Genomic DNA, 23,121 nt, shown 5'->3' on the forward strand with positions numbered 1-23,121 from the left:
TTTACTTTATTTGCTATAACATGTTATTACAAGTTATACTATTAATATTCGCTTTTACACATTGTACAGTTTTGAGGCACATCTTAAAAATGATTTTAAAATATACATTTTTGATTGTATAATTTATAAAACTGTAAGTCTAAGTTTTAAAGACATCCCTCATAGATCCTGGAGAGTTTATTCTATTTTTAATGGATGACTCGCCCACACAAACTACATTTTACAGCATTACAATACACCTTTTTTCACATATATTTTTCTTTCTCTTAGACAGATGGAGGACTTCAAATGTGATTAGGCTTTGTCTGTGTTGCATATTTATATATAATTATGAGCCTGTGCAGACGTAGAAGAAGTATTCAGATTCTTAAGTAAAAGTATCAATACAGCAATGTAAAAATACTCCACTACAAGTAAAAGTCCTGCATGAAAAATACTACTCAAGTAAAAGTACAGAAATATTAGCAGCTAAATGTACTTTAAGTTAAAGTATTTGTTGTGCAATAACTGATATGTGACATTAGATTATTAATACTGAAGCATCAGTGTTAGAGCAGCATGTTAATGTTGTAGCTGTTGGAGCTACTTTATATACAATTAGCTTGTTTAGTGCAGTGGTTCCGAACCTAGGGGTCAGGCCCCTCCAAAGGGTCACCAGATAAATCTGAGGGGTCGTGAGATGATTAATGGGAGATGAAAGAGGAAAAAACAAAGTTCTGATACATAAATCTGTTTTCAGTTTTTGGACTTTTTCTCTAATCTTTTTTGGTGAAATATTGGATCTTTTGAACATTTATTGAAATGAAATCATGTGAGAAGTTTAGAGAGAAAAATCACTATTTAATGGAGATGTTAACAACACATAGACATCTGAAATGTGACCCCAACTACACACTGCTTTTTGTAAGACGTCAAAAGCCAAAAAGGTTGGAAACCACTGGTTTCATCTTTAACAATGTGTTGTATTTTAAAAGCTTGTTATATTATCCATTATGTCCAATCTTCATCCGAAAAAAACTAAAGCTGTCAAATAGAGGTAGTGGAGTAGAAAGTATAAAGTAGCATAAAATGGAAATACTCAAGTAAAGTACAAGTACCTCAAAATTGCTCTAAAGTACTTGAGTACTTGAGTAAATGTATTTAGTTACTTTCCACCACTGGGCCAGTCATGTTATTGGTTGGTTTTATCTATTTAATGTAGAAATCTAATTAAAACGGAGTTGACGATTATTTCATGATGGTAGAGACTGTGCTGCATTCAGGTCACACGGGAATATCTGGAATCCACCCACAAATATAAACAGTCTTCTGGTTTGACGCCCAGAAGAATGCCTTGACATGTTTCTGTACATTTTGATTGTTTTTATGCCTCATCTAAATGTTATCCACTGTAATCACTGGCAAGTTTACCTATCATCTGTAGGTCTACATGCGTTTATGTGAAAGGGGAAAACTAGGAGTTTATTATTCCAAGCAAAGAGCGGTTGGGGAGAGACAAAAATACAACATATTAATTTCCCCATTTTTTATGAATGCAGCATATGCCGTCCCTCAGGGATGACGTCAGTCTCACAACAGTTAACAAGCTGCTCGGTTGAATCTTGAATCGCTACTTCGCAGCATTTACAATAAAAACAATAAGGATACGACACCAACAACAGCCATGTCTGTGAATTATGCCGCCGGGCTTTCGCCGTACGAAGACAAAGGAGTCTGTGGACTTCCTGAGGTAAAATTTAGCTAGTAGCTTATAGCTTTGCTAGTTAGCTCTTTAAAAAATGAGCTAGCAGATTAGCTGAGTGTCTGCCTGGCTCATGTTTGTGATGAATGAACTGTTTTAGATTTTAGAAGTAAAAATTGCAATATCCACATTCAAAGGCACTTCATTAAATAACAGTTTGAGATGATGGTACTCAAGTATAAAGTCCTCATCGGGCAGAAATGGTTCTAAAACACAGTTGCTCATAATCTTTATATAAGTTAATGTGTTAGCAATATTTTAGTGTTGTCCTACTGCCTTTATAACAGAGATAATTTAAACTCCAGCAATGAGTCACATTTTATGAGCGTTATATATATGTTACATATACTGCATATTAAGAATCAGACTTTATTCACCAATGAGTGCAAGGGATTTGTTTTGGTGCAGGTGTTAGAAGTAAAATTAAGAAAAACGACAACAGTTTCCTAGTTAAATAGGATTATATACAGTACATGAAAGACAGAGATTACAAAAAACGTAGTACAGCAATTCTAAATTGCTCTAACAGTATAACTCTAACAGTGTATAAGAATATACAAAAACAATATTTACAAATAAGTTTAGGGGGGAGTAAGTTGTTGTATGATGGATCATATGTGGGTAATGCTGACAGATTGGTCCAGTGCAATGAGCAGTTAAGTTAATACACAAAGTTTTCATAGTGTCCAACAGTATTTGAGTACTATATGATAAATATGCAAAGTATAGGGAATGGAGGAGATCATCGTCAGTCTGTGTGGTGGGGTGCAAGCAGCAGGTAAGACTACGGGGGGCTGTGAGAGGGGTCTTTGAGGGTTACAGCCTGAGGAAAAAAGCTGTGGAGGAAGTGTGCAGTCTTTAGTCAAAAGCTAAACGCACCACTACATCAAAATTGTACATTGCTTAATAAATTAAAAAAAGAGTGAAGTTGCACCTCGGTTGGTACGTGAAACTCTGTTAAAGCTCTGAACTTAATGGAGTTTCTTGTTCTTTTCCCAAAATAGTTACATGTTTTAAAACAAGCTGTTCTTAATCATGTTTGTAATATAAACAGTTGAAACCAAATTTCCTTGAAACACATGTGTTGTACATGCACCATTCTGTTGTTCAGATTCAGTCTCCTCATGCATATAGATGTATTATGTTTGTAATTAGGCATTAAAGCTTACAGTAGCTGGTTTTAGTAGCATCATTTGACAAAATGAAAGATGAAAATGACTGAACGTCTAACTTGTGTGAGGTGCAAAACCTAGGAAAATGACTTAACTTTAACTTAACCATTGTAATATTTTATTATACCAGTATCAACGGGTGTTTCTTGTACCTGCTGTTATTTTGTGGCAGGTATTTGATGGTCCTGAGGAGCTGAAGGCGAAGGTAGAGACCCTCGCTCAGTTGATAAAAGAATCTCAGTACTTGGTCGTCCACTCTGGAGCAGGAATCAGCACCTCAGCAGGCATCCCTGATTTCAGGTGAGTCACAGAGTCACCACAGCTGTTTTCTTCTGTAACCCATTTTTCACACACACACACACACACACAGCTTTTCTCTCTCAAGCATGGCAACGTTAACTATTGGAAACACTGAACTCCACTTCTAATTTCAGTTTCAACATGGAGGTAATATGACATTCTCTCTCATATACTGTAAATAAAAGCAGAGTGGTATCTGATTTGTCAGGACTACACATACTGGTAGAAATAAGCAATATATGTATCATAGCTGATGAGAAACTAACACTCACACAAGTACAACAACAAAAAACAAACAATATCTGTGAACATGAACAGCTGTCATCCTGCAGTTCTTGTTACTTCATATCTTTGTGTCTCTCTGCTGCTTCACAAAGCATGAGCGTGTAGCTAATGAGTTTCTGAATTTGCAGTTATTGGATTGTATCCCATTCATGAAAGGCCACATTACAGGCTGCGCAAGAAACTGAGGACACATGTCCATTTCTTATTGTGACTTAAGCTTTGAACTTAAGGGCTGTTTAAAAGTGAGCTTAATCAACATTGTTCCAGCTGTGCCTGTAAATCTACAGTATCAGTAGTTAATGCCAAACTAGAAAACCTCACTACACATCTGTATTGCTTTTGATGGGGCTTTAAGCAAAAAAGCATATTTCAGTGAAAGTATTCAATCAATAACTGATATACTCTGTTTTTAAAAGGTTCTTTATTTACTTACTAGAGGAATTTTAATAGACGAATGATTCTGGAAACCCGAAGAAGCCTTTTAGGTGAAGTTTATTTGAATTCATATGTGATAAATAAGCCTTTTATGTGCATTTACCTTTCACATTTTAAATGTCAAAACTCCTCTGTGCACATTAATGTACAGTATGTTCACTTCAATAATATTTCTCTTAGGATCTTTTCATTGTTTTCAGTTATTCATTTGATTATTTGCAAATAAATGTATTCGGAGATGCAGCTTATTTATACAGTATAAATTCTTCATTTTGTGTGAAAATATAAAATCTCAAAAGTTGATCTGACTGTCTCGGTGGAGGTGAATCATCAGAGCAGTTTGATATAGGACAATTTCCTCAGTGTCTCTGACAGGTCAAGTGCAGAGAAATTTAGATTCTGGCAGCCGTTCTGCACACAGAGTTACTACCGTAAATACTGAAGGGAGGAAAATCAGGAGGAACAAACAGTTGATCAGAAATTGGATGGAAGGAGAGAAAAAAATGACTCTAACTGCATAGTGCCATTTTAGATTTTTGACAGCCTTGGAAAGATGGATTATGATAATGTAAATATGTAAATAACATAACAGAGATCTTTTTCTGCCGTTTAGAATTTAAAAAGGTTTCTGACTGCCTCTCTGTATATATCTTGCCTTGGTGTGCCACATTAGCTGCTAAATAAATCAAATGATGTTAATTACATGATATGTGTGACAATAAGAAAGTTTGAACAAAAAATCCTTAATGCTTCACAGCTCTTTCTGTCAGTTTCTGAATAAGATATGCTTATTATTCTAGCGGCACATTCATTGTGAGGCACTGTGGTTACAAGTATCAGTGCAATAAGATTTTCTTCCATTTTTCTTTCACATTTTCAGAAATCAATTGTCATATTTGATTCTAAGAGCTCATAATTATGTATTATAACAATAAGAGCCAGAACAGTTGCTTTCTCCAAAAACACAGCAGCCAGAGCTGAAGTCAGAGGGGTTATTAGACAGATGATGATGATTCCAGTGATGAATTTCAATTCATTTAACTACATCTGCTTTGAAATTTACACATTTTTAAGGATATCAGAATGCTATGGTAATGCAAATGAATGCGTTGGCCAAAGGATTAGATCTCTGACAGATTTACTTTGGATAAATACCTCCATCATGTCACTACACATTCATACAGAGAGAGAAATAATTATGCAATTGGCAAGTACTACAAGTTTCTCTTGTAGTACCACTGTATGAGCAGATGATGGTGGTACATGCTCATTACATGTCAGATCAGCTCTAGGTTGAATAACAAGACACACACACTGAAATAAATTACAGCTTGTTTGTTTTCTTCCGTTATAGTGCAGGGATTTTCTTTATTACCCAGCAAAAGCAAATAACTGAGCTGGGACACAAAAACTTAAAATGTTGTTACTCAGACTTTACATGACGTCATGCTGGTGTGAATGGAAGATGTTTGCCTGTGTGAATTTATACATGCTTGGAGATGTTAGCTGTGGAACTGGACTAATTAATATTTGATTAGTCTGCCTGTCAGTCATGTATAGCTGACCTTGGATGGCAATATCATTAAAGCCAAGGCTCCTATTTCCCCATCAGGCCAACTAACACAAATTATATTCCCACTGCTGCCACACACACATGCTCCAGCTGATGGTAAGAAATTCAGTCCCTCTGGTTAATATTATTGAAGACACCAAAACATGTGAATCTACCAGCTCTACAGATCCTTTCTGGCTTTCATATCCTGCACCATCTTTCTCATGATGATAAGCGTGTAATAAGTGATGTACACGGCTCTGTGTTTTAAACTGGTCTGAGCAGGTCATATTGGAGATGAGAGATAAAACTGAGAAAAACAAACCTACCACTGAAGCTTCCCATCAAAAGTGTGCGGACATACTGCGTGTCAGTGTGGTTCACCAGTTGCACGAAGGCAGAGCAGCAAGCTCTACAGGGAGTAATAAAGACCACTGGGAAAATCATCGGGGCCTAGTTACCAGACATCACCATCATCTACACCTCCTGCTGCCTACGCCAATCTCACAGCATCATCAGAGGCCAATCACATCCAGCCCATCACTTGTTTGATCTCCTGCCCTCAGGAAGAACATATAGGTCTATCAGAACAAGGACTACCAGAATGATGAGCAGTGTTTTGTCAGTGGTTTTTGTTGTTGTTCTTGTTGTCGTTGGTTTTCCATATTTTCAGGAGGCTAAACTAGCAGCATCTGACAGCATGTTGTCAAATTGTTACAGAACTTTTGCAGAAATCCTCCCATCAGATTGATTAGACTCAATGAGTGGCATCATGAATGCAAGCCCACGCACCAGTTGTACACTTGTATTGCTTCCAGTCCACCCGCTGCATTATAAACGGTCCCATCCTGATGCCTGCTGTCAAGTGTGTTCATCACCATATTCTCTTTCAGGGGTCCAAAGGGTGTGTGGACGTTGGAACAAAAGGGCGAATCACCTCACTTTGACACCACATTTGAAGATGCCCGACCCAGCTTGACACACTTGGCCCTTCTGGGACTGCAAAGGGCAGGGTACCTCAAGTATCTCATTAGCCAGAATGTTGATGGCCTGCATGTCCGATCTGGATTTCCCAGGTAACTTTGCCCTGCTTGCTGTCCTGTAGCATGATGCACACATCAATCATTTTATACAGTCAGGGGCGAATTCACAAAAGGATTGTGTAGCTTTTGCAGCCACTAAACCGGCACAAACACGACAAAAAGATTTAACTTTGTTTAATTCACAAAGCACCCGCAAAGGGTGAAATGCACCCCTAAATGAGCTGCCAAGCAAATAGCGTCTTGGTGCTCTTTTGCTATTTGCACATATTTAAATTAGGTAATATGCATACATTTGGTAAAAAAAATGGCCCCTCTCTATGCAAATTAGCCTCATTATAAAAACAGTCCAATTCACAAGGACCAGCGCTAATTGCCACACACAGTTAGTGAAATTATAAGCATCTTCAGAGAGTTGGTGGTAACTGAAGCGCATTTATAAGGGGTGCCATGCCCAGGCTTTCCAGTGATCATGTCACTTTTAAATTCCTTGCCTGAAGTTTTGAGGAATGCCTCTGCACCTCGTTATACAGGAACAAGGGCAATCTGCACTCAGCTGCAAAACTTAATGGCCATGTTTGTGTTGTAATATCATTAGCATAATGTCTTTTGTGAATCAGTTGCAAGTGATGCGCAATTCATCGTGCTATCAGAGGCTGCAGTGCATCCTTTGTGAATTTGCCCCTCAGTATGTAACACAAATCATAGTTGTTAGTAGGCAAGGAGCTGGATATTATCCCTCAGATAATAACTTTTTTATGTAGCACCTTTCAAAACAAAGTTACAAAGTGCAAAATGTGTACGTAAACAAATGATAGTTGTTGGATTTCGCTTTTTTCCTATCATTCTTTATTACAAATATAAACTTCTCAAATACAGCTGTACATGTTGGAACCCAAATCCGATCCAAAATATGCGATTGGAAAAGGTGAATAGCCTGTGGAACAACCTTAGCAACAACCTTAACAACAACCTTAACAACAATCTTAGCAACAACCTTAACAACAACCTTAGCAACAACCTTAGCAACGAAGACTACAAAACGGAAGGCCATTTGTGAGTATGTGCAAGCGATCTGGCATCAGTTTGATGGGGAAATAGAGGTTAACTTTGCAAACAAAGCAAAGCAAACAAAGCATCACCTCTCACCACTCCCTATGACAGCTGGCTTTTCTCTCTGCCTTTGACTGTAGCCATTTCAGTACAGCGCTTTGCCTTGCGCCGTTGTACGATCTAGTCCTAAGTCCAACATTAACTCTCCCTTTAGCGTCACTTTCATTTCCACCCTCTCTTGAGAAAAAAATATGCCATTTTAGTTGGTAAATGCTCCACTATATTCACCAGCTAGTCGCTAACTTTGCTTGTCAGCCATTTGATGGAAACTAGGTAGATGAGCAGTGAGAGTGAAACAAACCAGTAAAGCTGTGCGCTGTAAAACCAAAACAAGGAGCTGAAAGATGCTAAAATGCTCCATATAGTTGAGGGGAGCTGCAGAGTCGGAAAAAAATCTTCTTTGGGTTGATCACTACAAGTAACACCTTTCACATTACACATAATCATTTTATCCATTGTTAATATTAAAATATGTATTAGTGACAGCTTTAAGGATGTATCATCCTGTCATATACAGCATATTACCCCATTTTCACAAAATGATCCAAGTATAGGCAACAATGTTCTCCATAAACAAATACATATTGCATTTCAGGAATATTGCTGCGTCATGTAAAGTGATTTTATTTGAGTTAGTTGAAGCGGAGTGAGTGAAAAGGAGATTAATGAATAAGTGGACATGTTGTACTTTTCTTCTACTTTTAAAGTGTTCTGCTTCTTGTGTATATTTAAGTGCCTTCATTTCTAATATTTTTTAAACACAGACAGGCTTATACGGTATTGTGAGTTATGTGAGATAATATTTTTTCATGGTAAATTGTTATATGTTGGGTTGTGACTAATTGTTTTAAATATGAAGCTGCTGCTTTGTGATAACAGCACTAGAAGAATGCTCAAATAGTTTCCAATAATGCTCAGTGTAATGGAAAATGTTTGGTTTCACTCTGGATTATCCAATCATATTGGACTAACCCAAGGCCAGGAATTTAATTTTTTTCCTCATTACATACAGTACATCCAGACTTTCTGCTTATTGGAAGACTTGCTTTCCTTGGAAGCCATTTCCTTGCTCTGCTCCTATCCTCCACAAGTTTTTTTTAAAATCAGGCCAGACTGCCAAGTGTTAGTTCTCTGAGGAAATCATTGAGACAGCAAATGAACTGGTAAAGTAAACTGGTTAGCACTAATCTGTTCACGTGCCAGATGGAATGCAGAAGTGAAAACAAGTGCTCAGAATATTTATCAGAGTTAGTCAAAGGATGGAGAAAAGTCGTGATCATTTTAACTTCAGAGACAATGATCTAAGTGAATATCATCTTTGTGATCTTTCTGCCTCTGTGGACTTCTTCCGTCTTGCCCCTAACAGGGATATGTTATCAGAGCTTCATGGAAACATGTTTGTGGAGGAGTGTGAGAAGTGTGGCAGGTATGTATGCGCGCACACGCACACACACACACACACACACACACACACACACACACACACACATCCCTAAACAAACACACTTAAAAGGACAGGTTTACAATTTTTTGGGTTTTTTTCGAAAAACCCCATTTTTTGGGTTTCACAAGCAAGTACATGTCTTTCAACATTGCAGTCTTTTTATTGCCAAGTCCCTCTTTTTGTTACTATACTTCCACTGCAGCTCAACAGGGAAACACAAAGAGGGAATTTGATGCTAAAAAGACTGTAAATGTGGCAGATAGCCACTTGATATGACTAGCACATTTGAAGGGGATCTTTTAACAGCCACAAGAGGAATCATTACAGTGAGAAAAATCTCTTTCTGTGTTCATTTGGGAACCTGTTGTTTTTTAGGCAGACTTGGAAAAATTCTAAACCTTTAACACTCAGATCTTTACAGTCTTAGATAATTCTCATCTTAACAAGCTATGGTCTTTCACTGACTTTCCCTTTGGGGCCATTTTATTAGGTGTGTGTGTGACTGGTAATATAAACAGCAAATTATGCAGCTGCAGTACAAAACATAAAGCTCACAGTCAGGGTTCAGTTGCTGTTCACTTCACACCAGAATGTACAGTATCTTTCTACACTTCACTTTTTGATGATTGTTCGTGCCAGATGTGGTTTTTCTAGCGTCTCAGAAACAGACACGCTCTTAGGATTTTCACACAATGCAGCTTCTACAGTTCACGTATTAAGCATTAAAAATATGCAATCAGTTGGACTTCATCAGTAAGAGAGGCCAGAAGAGCAATTGTTGTATGTTAAAGTTCACAGGAAGGCCACACACTTACTCCAAAGCCACAATTTTAATTCAAATATTAATGTTTCCAAGATCAATATGTTTTAAAGAATGAATCCCACACCCATGTATTGTATACACACACACACCCACCTGGGCTGGCAGGCTCTATGGTGGCAGGTGTGGTCAAGCATCTTTTTTTCATTGAAGCTGTTTTATAATAGCGCTGCACCTACCTGATGTGCGTATAATTGCACCTGTTCAAAGTTCACAGGAAGGCTATAAGTGCAAAGATGTGCAGAAGGGCATCTCTGAACAAACATTTGTTGAACTTTGAAGCAGAAGACCATACTGGCTTCCATCCTTGTAGTCTAAGAGCAAGATGATGAAGCTATAATAGACATGCGATGACTGAAACACTAGAAAATGTCACCAAGTCCATCAGAGTGAGTGATTTCTTTTGCAACAGTCTTAGTCAGAAATTGGGTGAAACAGTACAAATCCATGATCCACCATACCTTGTGTCAAAGGTAAAAGCTGCTGGTAATTGTATGGGGAGTGTTTTCTTTGCACACCAGGGATCCTATTTTGTTGCTGACCAGCTGCACCACAGTCTATCCTTTTTTCAAATTGAAATTTCCAGCAGGATAAAGCACCCTTTCACGGAGCACTCATTATCTCAAAATGTTTCCAGGAACATGACAGTGACTTCATTTTACTCAAGTCACCTGCGCAGTCTCCAAACCTCATCCTAGTTGATTTCCTCTGGGATGAAGTAAAAATTGAGGCTTGATGAACAAATGCACAATATGTGTAAACAACTCTGCAGCAGCTGTATGATGCTGTCAAGTAGGTTTGTGTGAAAATCCCTAAAGAGCTCTTCCAGAAACTTATTGAATCCTCAAGGAATGTCTCAAGGAAGTCCAAGTAGTCCAGTTTATTCCAGAAAAAAAGAAGGCTACTGAGTTTATGTTGTCATGTTTTTAGTATCAATTTATGTGTATAAATGGCCCTTTGTCGGGTTCATTTTCTGCTGTATTGTACTGCACTCCAGTTGGACAGAGAAATAAATGGAGGATTTGTGGTTTTTCCAGGCAGTATGTCAGGGAAAAGGTGATCGGTGTGATGGGGCTGAAACCCACAGGACGTTACTGTGATGTGGTCCGCTCCAGAGGACTCAGAGCCTGCAGGTAACGCATGCTTGGACATTTTGGATGAACCTGTAGCGTACAATCAGCTATTTATCAGTGTGTTCTTTACCACAACAGAGGGAAGCTGATCAGCACTATACTGGACTGGGAAGATGCTCTTCCAGACAGAGACCTGAACAAAGCAGACGATGCAAGCAGGTGACAAAAGTGCAGTAATGTGTGCTCCATTGTTTCCTTTTTGTTATACTTTGAAACAATTGTCTGTTTTGTGTTTGGTTTAACGTCTCTCCTGTCACATACATACAGTACATACTTGATTTCCTCTAATATCCCCGTTTCAACTCGAGTCCTGTGAAATAATATGTCAGGTTTATTTGCTTTGCATTCTGTATGCGAGCTGACATGCAAATAACCCCTTCATTTAAAATCTTTTTAAGGTTTATGTATGTGTGAGTCTGCTTTAATACTTCCATTTAGCTTCTGTGTGTCTACATTTCCATTCAATCCTTCAGCCACAAAAAGCTTTTATTGTGCCTCAGCAGGATGAATTTGATTGATTGTGTTTCACTTTGATGTACCGTCATTGACCTATAATAGATGTGTAATTACCATTTTATATTACAATGAAAAGGTTTGGAGCTCTTCGTTGCAACCAAAATCTGACAAATGATTGAGTGCTAATTAGAACTGTATTATACTTCACACAAGGGGTTAATGTAGGTTTTGATTTATAATTCATTGTTGGATTTCAACCCATTCACAGCACTTCACTAGACGGGTGTATTGTACATGATCAGACTGTATTCTGCTTATATTTCCCTGCATCAAATGTGTTTTTATTCTTTCATTTACGTCATGGTGGCTGTACGCACGTAAGGTGCGAGTATATTTCAACAGAAGTGCTTGTCGGGCATCTCACACGTCCTCACGCACACCTCGGATTAGTTGGAAGGGGCTGCGTCCAATAATTTCTATAACTTTCCAAAACTGACAATTGCTTATTCCCCATCACTTCACGCAGTTGTAGGGTGGATGCGTGAAGGTGAAAAAGTAGCCAGGGTTTGAATATTTGTCTCATTCTTACAACTATTTACAAAACAAACAAGTTCAATGCTATGAATGTCTTCCAGAAGAGACGTTTTGAAAGTGTGTGTGTTTTCCTCATATATAACTATTAATTATCGTGTCTCTCTAAGACAGACACTGTGTATTTGAGTGTTGTTCAAAAGCAACATAGCACAACCAAGGCATTGTAACACAGCTATAAGCACTTAGTCATATGAACTAGCCCTTTTGGAGCATACCCCGGCCTTCAAAGAACTGGATTTACATTCAGGTAATTTTATTTCTCCTAGACTAGTTACTGAATGGGAGACTACTGCTGTACAATCGCTTTGTTTACACTTTTTCATTCACTGTGACAGACAATCATGGTGAGAAGAAGCTTTGCAGTAGAGATGGCTTTGCTGGTGCTGTGATACTGTAAAGCAGCATATAACTATAACTATATAACTATAACTCTTGGGAGATTAGCCTTGAGCTAAATGAGATCCAAATAAATAAATAGAATTAAAGAGAGCTTTTCTTCAGCTTGCTTAATGTTGTTGTCACTGCCAACAATCTCCGCTGGAATCAAAACTTGTAGGACTAGTTAGACGACAAAAAACGGCGAAATAATAATAATAAAGAACGAAGCTTCGCAGCTCCCACACAACTATAAATCTCCCTTAAAGAAAAGCAGGTAAATAATAAGAATGTCACAAGCAGTTGCATCTCTTTCGTTTCGTTTACGCCTGACCTCTTTCTCAACTGTTGGCATTCAGACGAGCAGACCTGGCACTGACGCTCGGCACCTCCATGCAGATCAAACCCAGTGGAGACCTTCCACTACTCACCAAGCGCAAAGGTGGCAAAGTGGTCATTGTCAACCTGCAGCCCACCAAGCACGTACGTGTCATTCCTGCACCACCAACAGACACATATACTTTATAAATGTACTATGTCGGCTCTTGGAAACATAGAGTGTCACTTTAAATGTCGTGCGCAAATCAAAAGCAAAATTATGTTTAGAAAAATGCTGATCATGTGCACTGTCTGGCGTTTTCACATTCTTCATTTCACGGCTTTAATTTTCCATCTTGTAGGACAAGCATGCACACCTGCGTATCAGTGGTTATGTGGACGAGGTCATGAAACAGGTGATGGAGCTGCTGGGATTGGACATCCCAAAGTGGGATGGGCCGACTGTCTGCGAGAGCTCCACAGCCACCTCTGAGTCCTCCACTGATGTCAAACCGCTATGTGCAGTCACTGCAAAGGAAAAGGTGAAAAAGGGCCTCATAAAGGAAGAGAGAAAAAGAGAAGCAACGCAGCTAACAGAGAACGGGAGTGTTAAGGAGGAGACGGTTTCAGTAAAAAGGGAGAGAGCAGACTCTCCGGTGGGGATAAATGAAGAGAAATAGCCTAAAGTATTTTCCTCACAACACAAACTCATCCAGAAACAAACCTTACACCTGAGGGTTGTCGGTTTGATGGATATCACAGAGGAGGAGGGAGGTTCTTGCCTTCTTATGCCCTCCGGAGCAAAGACTCTTCTAGTACTCTAGTGGTTTTGTTAATCCAAGATTTCTCAGTCTGGCCTCACAGCCACGATGAGAAGCGACGTGAAATTAACTGATAGAAGATTCCTCAGCTGAAGCCTCACACAGTGACCTCCTTATAAGTCAAAAGAGATGGTGCTACATCAGTTGGATGTTTGAAAATGTTTCTTTTAGTCTGTGATCAAAGCAGAGTGCGATATAAATGTTCCTCCTGCTATTATGGGATCTTTATGAGTCAGATCACTTGGAGCTTAGAACCAGATCCTTGACAGAAAGGACAACAAGATGAGATCTGGAGCACAAAGTTATAAATGAAGCTTTAAATAAGATGTGTAAGGTTGCTGCACCTTATTAATTGTTTTATTTTTAACCGAGTGCTCCAGATCTCACTTGTAAAGACACCTTTGTTCAGTGTTTTACGCCAAAGGACGTCTGATCTTATTAAGTCTGATTGACATGAGTAGCTACATGCGACTGTGGGAGGTTTTAGTTCAGTGTTACATTGTAAAAAACAATTATGAGGAGCACAGTTTTTGTTTTATCCCCAACATCTTCTGTTGTAAGTCTTCTTTTAAGCGATCAAACTACTTCTCTTACTTGTACAGGAGATTTCTCTTCCTCTCGTGAGATGTGTAATTCCGCCTGTTTTGTATATAAACGCAGCACCTGCTGCTGATTGGCTGTAAATGGACCATAATCACACTGTGTGTTTCTAGGAGAATGTTTTTATCTCAGGAAAAGCATTGCCGGGGGAAAAAAAAAGCTTTACTGTTTTTTTTTAATACATTTTTTGGAAATAAACACAATCAGTTCCTGGTACGACCTCCTGTGTGTATGTTGTGTTCTGACTAGTTGTGAACCAACTGAAATGGAGAAAACATGTTTGTTCATCTAAGATAATATGATTCTGTGTTTGAGGTCAACATCTTTACGCTAATGTAGTTTAAATTTTCTTTATGTGCTGCGTTATGACTGAACATGATAATCGAACCTACTGTCTTCTTAGCACCAGGTTTAATCCTGCACCTTAGTTGCCTTGAGTTTTCCCTTTTCTCTGGTTTAAAGAGAGGAAATTCATATCAGACGCTCTGACTGTATAGTGGGCCACAGGTGTTTATTATAAGTAGATGATTACTGTCTTGAACATGTTGCCTTGTGTCTGATGTTGAATAAGCTTCACTCCATTAAGAAACTTTGTCAATCCAGACATAAGCAACAGGTGCAACTAAAACACACTCAGATTCAAACTGCCTGTGCTGTGAATGGGTCATTACACAGCCCTCATTACCGCTCCACCTCTCCATCTATATATTAACTTTGTCTCAATTGTCTCTGCACGATAGTGCTAATGAGCTTAATGTTCTCACTCTGTCCTCGCAATCTACCTTTTTTTTGTTCTTGTGTTGTAGCTTGGCTTGGGTGATATGACAGTATATAACCACTTTTCTGTACCATTTGTACTGTGGCAGCTATTTCTTAGGCCACTGGTTCCCAACCTATTTGGGTTTGTGACCACTAAAAATGAATCAGTTTCCCTCCACCCATTCATCACGGCTTATTGACACAAGTTGTGAGCAGTTCAACCAAAAAGGGATTTTTTCTTTCTTAGATAGTTTTCTTTGAAAGGTTTTTACAGAAGTAAATTAAAGAAAGTAACCAGTGTTTTACTAGAATAAAGCAAAAAAGTTCATTTTGTTTTCTTCTCCCTTCAATCTGAACCCAGATTTATTAGATTTATGGGGAGTCTAGACCTCCACTGTTTTAGGCCATTATGGACAATACTGTAAATCGGTGATATAATCAATATAAATCAATGAGCTTTATGGTGTCATTTTTGTGTCAATGTGATGACGCAGGTTCACAGGCTCCGTTATTTAAAAATGGCACCAGACTGACTCTTCCCACAGCTGCTCATCCACCCAAACTCAGCAAGAAGGACAGCGGTCAGGGAGGAGGCTGAAACACAGCATCAGAGCTGTGATGGCAGATCTCTCTGGAAGGACAACAGTTCACAAGTCCGTGTCACACTGCAGCATAGCCGTAGGGAGCCTGTCTGTCACAGCAGTAGAAGACTGTATCAAAGATTTGGTGTTCTGATGAAGCCAGACTCAAACTCTTCAGTTGTAATTGAAAGTGCTACGTCTGGAAGGAAGCAGCTGCAGCTTATTAACCATTTAGTACGCTCGTGGCTGTAAAGCGCCGGGGTGGCAGCTTCGAGTTTCACAGACACTCACTGGGACGATTTTATGGAAAGAAAGAGCGATGACCGAAGCCAACGAGGTCAGAACAACCTGTTGCGGAGAATCAAAAGACTTTATTTTTATATGTTGGTTTATAATGCATCATCACTGTCACCTCAAAGCATATATATATCAGTCAGTGAGCAAAAGAACAAGAGTGTGGAGTCCTTGAATCTTATTAAAGAAATATGTGGAATGGCATGAAGATTGCTGTTTGAAATCCGTTTACAGATGCTCCCCATTCAACACACAGGAGGCCGAGCAAGTCTTAGAGGAAGAATGCTGAAGATGTGATAAAGATGGAGAGTGGAAAGAGGAAGAGACTGCAAAAAAAAAACAACATTACAGATGATTTGATGGGAGCGATTCTTCAAGTGGAATCCACTCCAAAAATATCTTTAAACCTGAAAACACTTTTCATTTTGGATAGTTTCAGATAGTTTTGTCATCAAAGCTCCTGATGACTTCTGCAATTCTGCAACATCTGATGAATTCTGCAGTGACTCATCTGTCTGGATTCGCAATTATCTTCAAAGAGAACGAGCGGCTTTAAAGCGAAGCCTTTGTTCACTCTCGACTTCACTGAACTTCTGTGTATTTTAAAAAAGTGTCGTTCTGTCCCTTCTGATGAGTGCAATAAAGCTGAAAACCAGGGCTCCATGTCCAACTTCACAAGATATTAGATAAATTTCTGTTAGATGGAGGCAGCATCAGATTCATAGATTAATAATCCATAAATCTGAATGAACTTTGAAATCAAAAAGAGTGTATAAAGTTCATAAAGTCACTAAGAGCCATAAGATACAATTGTTATTCATAGATTTTAGTGAAGCTCAGCTCTTAAAATGAAAAGTTCTAGTTTCAGCAAGGTTTGAGTGAAAGAATTTATATGATTAGCTGTAATTTACTTGTAAATGGAAAGTAAAATACACCTAAAAGACTCTAAATTGAGCTTTTAGTGCTAAGTGGAGCAGATTGTGTCGCATGCCTGTGAATTTTAGCCCATATTTATACTTAATTATGATTTCTTACAATTAGCAGCAGTAGGTTAAGGCTGGATGGACATTTCATTTTAATGACACCATCAATCATTTCAAAAATTACCTCACAGAAATATCCAATGTTTTTTGCTCTTCTTCAAAGAGGAACATGTTATGCTCTTTTAAGACACTGCATTTTAATTATGATACGACTGAGTTGTGTGTAAGACGAGCTCTGAAACAGCACTAACTACTGCATTCAGATTCACCTCCATGACTCTTGATGGAGATTATTCTCCCGAGACAAGCATGTTTTCGTTCTTCCTGTCTGCGCTACAGCACATTGTGCACTACTGTAAGGTGTGAATGCTCAAAACATTTACCTTCAATTACTGTCAATGCATGTTTTTGTCTGACACGTAATGGTGACCAGGGACTAAAAGTATTAATCATTGTAAAAATGGTGAACTGAGGAGAAAGAAGGATTTAGATTGTTAAAGTGTAACCAGATGATTTTACAGAGTTTTAATATTGATTGATTATTATTGATAAGTTACTTCTGAGCATAAAATGTCATTCTTCACCCTGAAGTAACAGCAATTTGAAAAAATCTTAACTCATGGGCCACTTACTAGCTTTTTCTGAAGCTTTCCGCTCATGGTCTTCACCCCAAAGATCAACTGCATCTCACGTTCAATCTTAACTCAAGGTCCACTTATTACCTTATTCTGGAGTTTTCGGGCGTGTCTCTCAGTCTTTATCGTAAAGGCTGTAAGATCCAGATCTCAAGATTGGTCTTAATTCAAGATCCTCTGACCAGTTTTATCTGGAGCATCCTGCAGTGTTCATGATGAAGACCATGCAACATGGTTGAAAGCTCACAAGTCTTTCCTCTAAAGGTTACCTTTGCATCTCACAGTTATCATCCTGAAGAGATGCGATTAAAACCTCAATTGTCAATCAAGATCCACCTAGTAGCTTATTCTGGAGCTTTCAAATGCATCTCATGGTCTTCATCACAAAGAGATACTTTTGTTAGCTCAACTGCATCTCGCTGCATCTTAACTTAAGGTCCACTTACGAGCTTTTTGCAGAGCTTTCAATTATGTCTCCTGCTTGTCATGCTGAATGCCACAAGATGTTGAACCAGATCTCACAGTCAATCTTAACTCAAGGTCCACTTACTATCTTATTCTGGAACTTTCAATCGTGTCTCTCAGTCTTAATTATAAAGGCTGTAAGATCCAGATCTTGAGGTCAGTCAAGACCAAGATTCAAGATCCTCTTACCAGCTTTTTCTGGAGCATCCTGCAATGTTCATGATGAAGACCTTGCAATGTGGTTGAAAGCTCAAGTCCATCTCTCAGTCTATCCTTCTCTGAAGCTTTCCACCTCGTTTCGTGCTGTTCATCATGAAGAGATCTGGATAAAAACTCAGTTGCATCTTACAGTTTATCTTAACTCAAGATCCACTCACTAGCTTTTTCTGGAGCTTTCAAATGCATCTCATGGTCTTCATCACAAAGCTCAACTTCATTTCACAGTCAGTCTTAAGGTCCACTCACTATCTTATTCTGGAGCTGTCAATTGTGTCTCTCGGTCCTTATCTTAAAGGCTGCGAGATCTGGATCTTGAGGTCAGTCTTAATTCAATATCCCCTTACCAGCTTTTTCTGGAGCTATCCTGCAGTGTTCATGATGAGGACCATATGATGTGGTTGAAAGCTCAACCCCATCTCACGGCCTAGCTTTTTTTCCCCCACCATATCTCACACTCCTCATCACGAAGAGTTGCAGTTAAAAACTCAGTTGCATCTTACATCTCATTAGCTTCTTCTGGAGCTTTCAACTACATCGTACAGTCTTTAGAGGATGGTGAGATGGAAATCTCCGATTGAAAGCTCAACTCCATCTAATGGTCATTCTTAACTCAAGGTCCACTTCCCATCTTTTTCTGGAGCTTGCAACATAAGATGCTCCAGATGGTGAAGACCATGAGATGCAGTTGAAAGGTTAAAAAAAGCTAATAAGGGATCCTTGAGTTCAGATTATTTGGTCAAACTGTTTACTGATTACATCTTGTAACACATTAACATGTAATGACTCATTTGTCACACACACTGCCTCCTTGTCTTTCTGTCTTTGCTGTTTGAGTGTTTCTTTTCCAAACTGGCAGCATTTTAACAAATGAACTGACTTTGAGACTCTATTTGAGCTTGTGTACAGTATATTAATTCCTTTCCTCTCTTTTGGAAATCACGTGCAGTCAAAGTCCTTGTCTCCCATTTGAGATACAAATGGGAGACAAGGACTCCCATTTGTGTGGCCAGCGCAAAGACAGTACAGTACAGTTTATAAAATCCTTGCACATAGAAACAGCTACACTGTTGTATTGTAAAACAGATGTTTCTTCAGTGGAAGCTGAAAGATTTATCATGTCTTAGCTGACATATCACCTCCAGGAGTGACTGACTTCTTTACACCTTTATGTGTATTATTTATGCTCATGTTCAATGATCTCCCCTGGGGAAATTCTCAGGTCAGTCAACATCTTGAATTTGTAATTGCTTTATAATTACAATCCATCCTGGCTGGATGTATAGAGATGACACTCACAGTTGAATGTCCTTCATTGGTTTTCATCTGGGTTTCAAAGTGAAATTGCTGCCTCTACTTGAAGATGAGTTGCTGGGTGCACATTTTATTTTGCAACGCTTTTACCTGTCAGATGTTGCTTGTTTTCTGTGATCGGGCTCTGAAATAGAAAGGGCCATCTTGGTGTGAGTGGATGTACCGTCGCTGCTCTGTGCGTTGTTTCAAGGTTGATGAGAAAACTGTCTAAGGGAAGACATCAGACATTAAATTAGACAGAACAATAACAGATGTCGGCAGCAGAAGACCTTCTTGATAACACAGTAAAGCAAAGTGTTGGGCTGTAATCTTAAGTAAGAACGACAGGAACTGGCCTGGACTTTTGGGACAAATGTTCTGAAATCACATTTTTGATTGTTTTCTATTCACGGCTGGAAGATGCAGGTTCCCTTGGTGACCCGCTGGCGTTTTAACGACAGTCTCCCACTCAGACACTGGCTGAATAACTCCGTGATTCTGTTTGGAGAAGTAATTACTAGTAGAGTGGCACACAATAGAGAGACTGAGGTGGAGTGTGTCTCTGTGTGGTATTTACATGTCAGGCCCTACTCTGTGGGCAGCTGCAGATCATTATCCATGTTCAGATTTTAAAGGTTGCAAAAGGGCAAAAACGTGGAGCAGCTTTAGTGTGGCTGACTCATTTCATGGTTTTGTGACTGTTCACGAGTCGGGGAAGCGACTGCAGAGGAGATTAAAGTTCCCGAGACATCATCAAACTCCTTTGTCCTCATTTTATTTAATGTCACAGCACATACTTGTATTCACAGAACGATTTACAGCGCTACAGCAAGGCAGACACAGAGAGACATGAAAATGGCTGACAGTTCCATGCTAGCACCAAACACTGCCCACACCTAATGACAAATATCCTGGAGTTAAATTTTAGTGCGTATGAAGAGTGAAGTGTGTGAGATTCTAGTACCCTGGCTGCATTATTAGCAACAATAACACAAATAAATATTCAACACATCAATCCTAATTAAAATGTAACATTCTTACAGTGTTTGCCTGTGTGGGCATTTGCAATGCAAAGTACAAAAATCACTTTACAGGTTGGACTATTCAAACATCACACTGTATTTTGTTTGATTGTGTGGGGAAAAAAAGCCCAGTCCAGAGTGAGACTCTGAGCCGACTGATAGGAGGGTTTGATGAAGTTGAGGAAGGTGTGCATAATAACACTAAAACAGAGCTGCTCAGGTTCGTCTGCAGCAGATGAGGCTACAGAAGTGTACTTGTTTTTCTGTCCTTATTGGGACCGTTTCTGGTATAAATACTGACCTTATTGGGACCAGTGGGGACCAAAGCCCAATCCTAATGCGGCAAAACATCATTTCCAAGGTTAGGGGTTAGGTGTGAATTGAGGTTAGGTTAAGGTCAAGGTTAGGGTTAGGCTGTACAAAATGAATCAATGAGTCATTGAGTCAATGCAAGGTCCTAACAAGGATAGCTGTGCAAATTTGTGTGTGTGTGTGTGTGTGTGTGTGTGTGTGTGTGTGTGTGTGTGTGTGTGTGTGTGTGTGTGTGTGTCTGGTTTGATGGATGACATTGATTTTGGGGGATGACAGTCTAATCAGACAGGAACATGGCACCAAAGAAAATATGGCACACAAGGTCATAAAGGAGCATTCCCCATAGTATTAACAGAATAAATCACATGTTGATGTCTTTGTGTATCATGACCAAGCTGTGTGGTGCCTCCTCCACTCTCCTCCCTCTCAGAGCAAGAGTGAGAACGTTTTGGACAGAGTGAGACACTCTGACCAGAAGTTCCTTCAGTCCAGCTCTGTACTCCTGGCGGATCAGGCAGTAGAGCACCGGGTTGAGACAGCTGTTTGCATGAGCTAGACACACAGTCAGGGGGAAGGCGTAGGCCTGGGCGTTGTAGAAGGCTTTACTGAAGGGCACCAAGTCAAATTTGATCAATACCCCCCACAGGGTCAGGGCCTGGTTGGGCAACCAGCAGATGAAAAAGGACAGGACTACAATGGTGACAGAGCGGGTGACTTTGGAGCGGCGGCGGTGGCGGCTCCTCTCATACTCTGACCTCTCTGTGACACCCCCACTGACCATGCTGCTTACAACACGCCGGCTCAGGATGAACCTCAGGAGGAGGAGGTAGCAAACGCTGATGACAATCAAAGGCACCACAAATCCCAGGAGGACTTTCTGTGTTTGATAGAGTCCGAGCAGGACTTGGGGATCCCAGTGGCCCGAATCGGAGTCAGAGAACCGCACGAGGCACAGCTCATCATCTGCAGACACCTGTAAACACAAAAACAATTGCATTAAAAATCATGTATCATAAGAAAAGCAAATCTGGAAGGGCAGTTCAGTTTTCGTTTTGAATTCAACAAACCTGGACTGTGGTGGAGTAGAAAGCATGAGGCAAAGTAGCCACCAGTGACACCACCCAAATGGCTAAACTGGCCCACTTGGTGCGAGCAGTGGCGATCCTAGGGCTGCCTGTCTTCAGAGAGGTGACCAGGGAGTGGTAGCGGGTCACACTCATGGCAGTGAGAAAAAAGACACTGGCGTACATGTTCAGGGTGGTGACAAAGCTCACAATTTTACACATGACCCAGCCAAAGGGCCAGCGGAAGTCCAGCACCGTGTCCACAGCCCAGAAGGGCAAGGTGAGGACAAACTGGAGGTCTGTCAGTGCCAGGCTCATCACGAAGCAGTCAATGGAAGAGTGCTGGTGGCCCCGACGGCGGGAATGAAGCAGGAAGAGTGCCAGGAGGTTACCCACAAGCCCCAGAACACACACCACCAGGTAGACCAGAGCGATGAGAACTCGCACCTGTCACACAACGCAAACACATGAATAACATTTTCATTTACTGTGACTTGCTAAATATACACACACAATTAATCAAAGTAAAACATGCATAAAAGAACACCTACAAGCATTTCAGTATGTCAAGGTAGTTCATGCAAAAAGACTTAAACATCTATGGTGGTTTAAATAGACTTACTGCCAGATTTGCACCGTCTCCATGTAGATCCATAGAGGACTCCTTAGAGAGGATGTGAAGCCAGCAGTTCAGGGAAAGGTTAAAAGCAGCCAGGTTGGACGCTGCTCCTGTGGGGTTGACCAGTTTGGAGATCTCGCGCTCATCTTCCTCTCCTCCGCACACACTGACAGCGGTCAGAGATCCGGAGGTGCTGCTGTTGCTCTGCATGATTCTGCAGGAGGAAAAGGCGACTTACTTCTAAAACAAGTTCGGCAGCTTCACCTCCTCTTTTAGGTTAACTTCCAAATTGCGGGTGCGTAAACGTGGATGCAAAAATCCCCATCGTCCTCGTGCTGTATTTAATGTACAAAGTATCAGCGGGAGATCAGAGTTGCATAATGTAGACAAGTAATAATTTATAAACTTAAACGCGCCACTGCTCGCATTTTATTGTTTTTCCAAGGTGGGAAAAATAAAGTATCAAATATAAGCGCTGATTAATCCTTGACAGCCAACTTTGGAGCGTTCAGCAGAAGAAGTCTGACATGATGCAGGCGCCTCTTCTGTCAGTGATGCTGACAGCATCCAGAGTCTGGAAGCTTTTATACTCGCTGAGGCTCTCCTCCACCGCTTGGTGGCGCACTGCCTGGTGCGCACATGGAGGCTTAAATATACAGTGTTACTGTATACGTTTTAG

General features: G+C 39.9%; 2 protein-coding genes and 1 long non-coding RNA gene across 3 annotated transcripts; 1 reads left to right on the forward strand and 2 right to left on the reverse strand.

The window, feature by feature from the left end:
- Positions 1 to 1,551: 1,551 nt before the first annotated feature.
- Positions 1,552 to 14,418, forward strand: sirt6 (sirtuin 6). Its single transcript, XM_044367349.1, has 8 exons — positions 1,552 to 1,729; positions 3,086 to 3,213; positions 6,379 to 6,561; positions 9,005 to 9,064; positions 10,940 to 11,035; positions 11,114 to 11,194; positions 12,820 to 12,943; positions 13,141 to 14,418. The coding sequence occupies exons 1-8, from the start codon at positions 1,664 to 1,666 to the stop codon at positions 13,456 to 13,458; spliced, it is 1,056 nt and encodes a 351-aa protein (XP_044223284.1). The 5' UTR covers positions 1,552 to 1,663; the 3' UTR covers positions 13,459 to 14,418.
- On the reverse strand, positions 5,210 to 9,328 carry LOC122993307. The gene is made up of 3 exons (XR_006406375.1): positions 9,218 to 9,328; positions 5,742 to 5,743; positions 5,210 to 5,221 (listed from the first exon to the last, which is right to left on the reverse strand). It is a non-coding gene; the product is annotated as an uncharacterized LOC122993307 (long non-coding RNA).
- Positions 14,419 to 20,194: 5,776 nt separating the features above from the next.
- On the reverse strand, positions 20,195 to 22,984 carry LOC122993303 (relaxin-3 receptor 1-like). Its single transcript, XM_044367347.1, has 3 exons — positions 22,446 to 22,984; positions 21,827 to 22,270; positions 20,195 to 21,732 (listed from the first exon to the last, which is right to left on the reverse strand). The coding sequence occupies exons 1-3, from the start codon at positions 22,650 to 22,652 to the stop codon at positions 21,121 to 21,123; spliced, it is 1,263 nt and encodes a 420-aa protein (XP_044223282.1). The 5' UTR covers positions 22,653 to 22,984; the 3' UTR covers positions 20,195 to 21,120.
- Between the last annotated feature and the right edge of the window lie 137 nt (positions 22,985 to 23,121).

The sequence above is a fragment of the Thunnus albacares genome, chromosome 12 (genome assembly GCF_914725855.1).
Source record: "Thunnus albacares chromosome 12, fThuAlb1.1, whole genome shotgun sequence".
NCBI lineage: Eukaryota > Metazoa > Chordata > Actinopteri > Scombriformes > Scombridae > Thunnus > Thunnus albacares.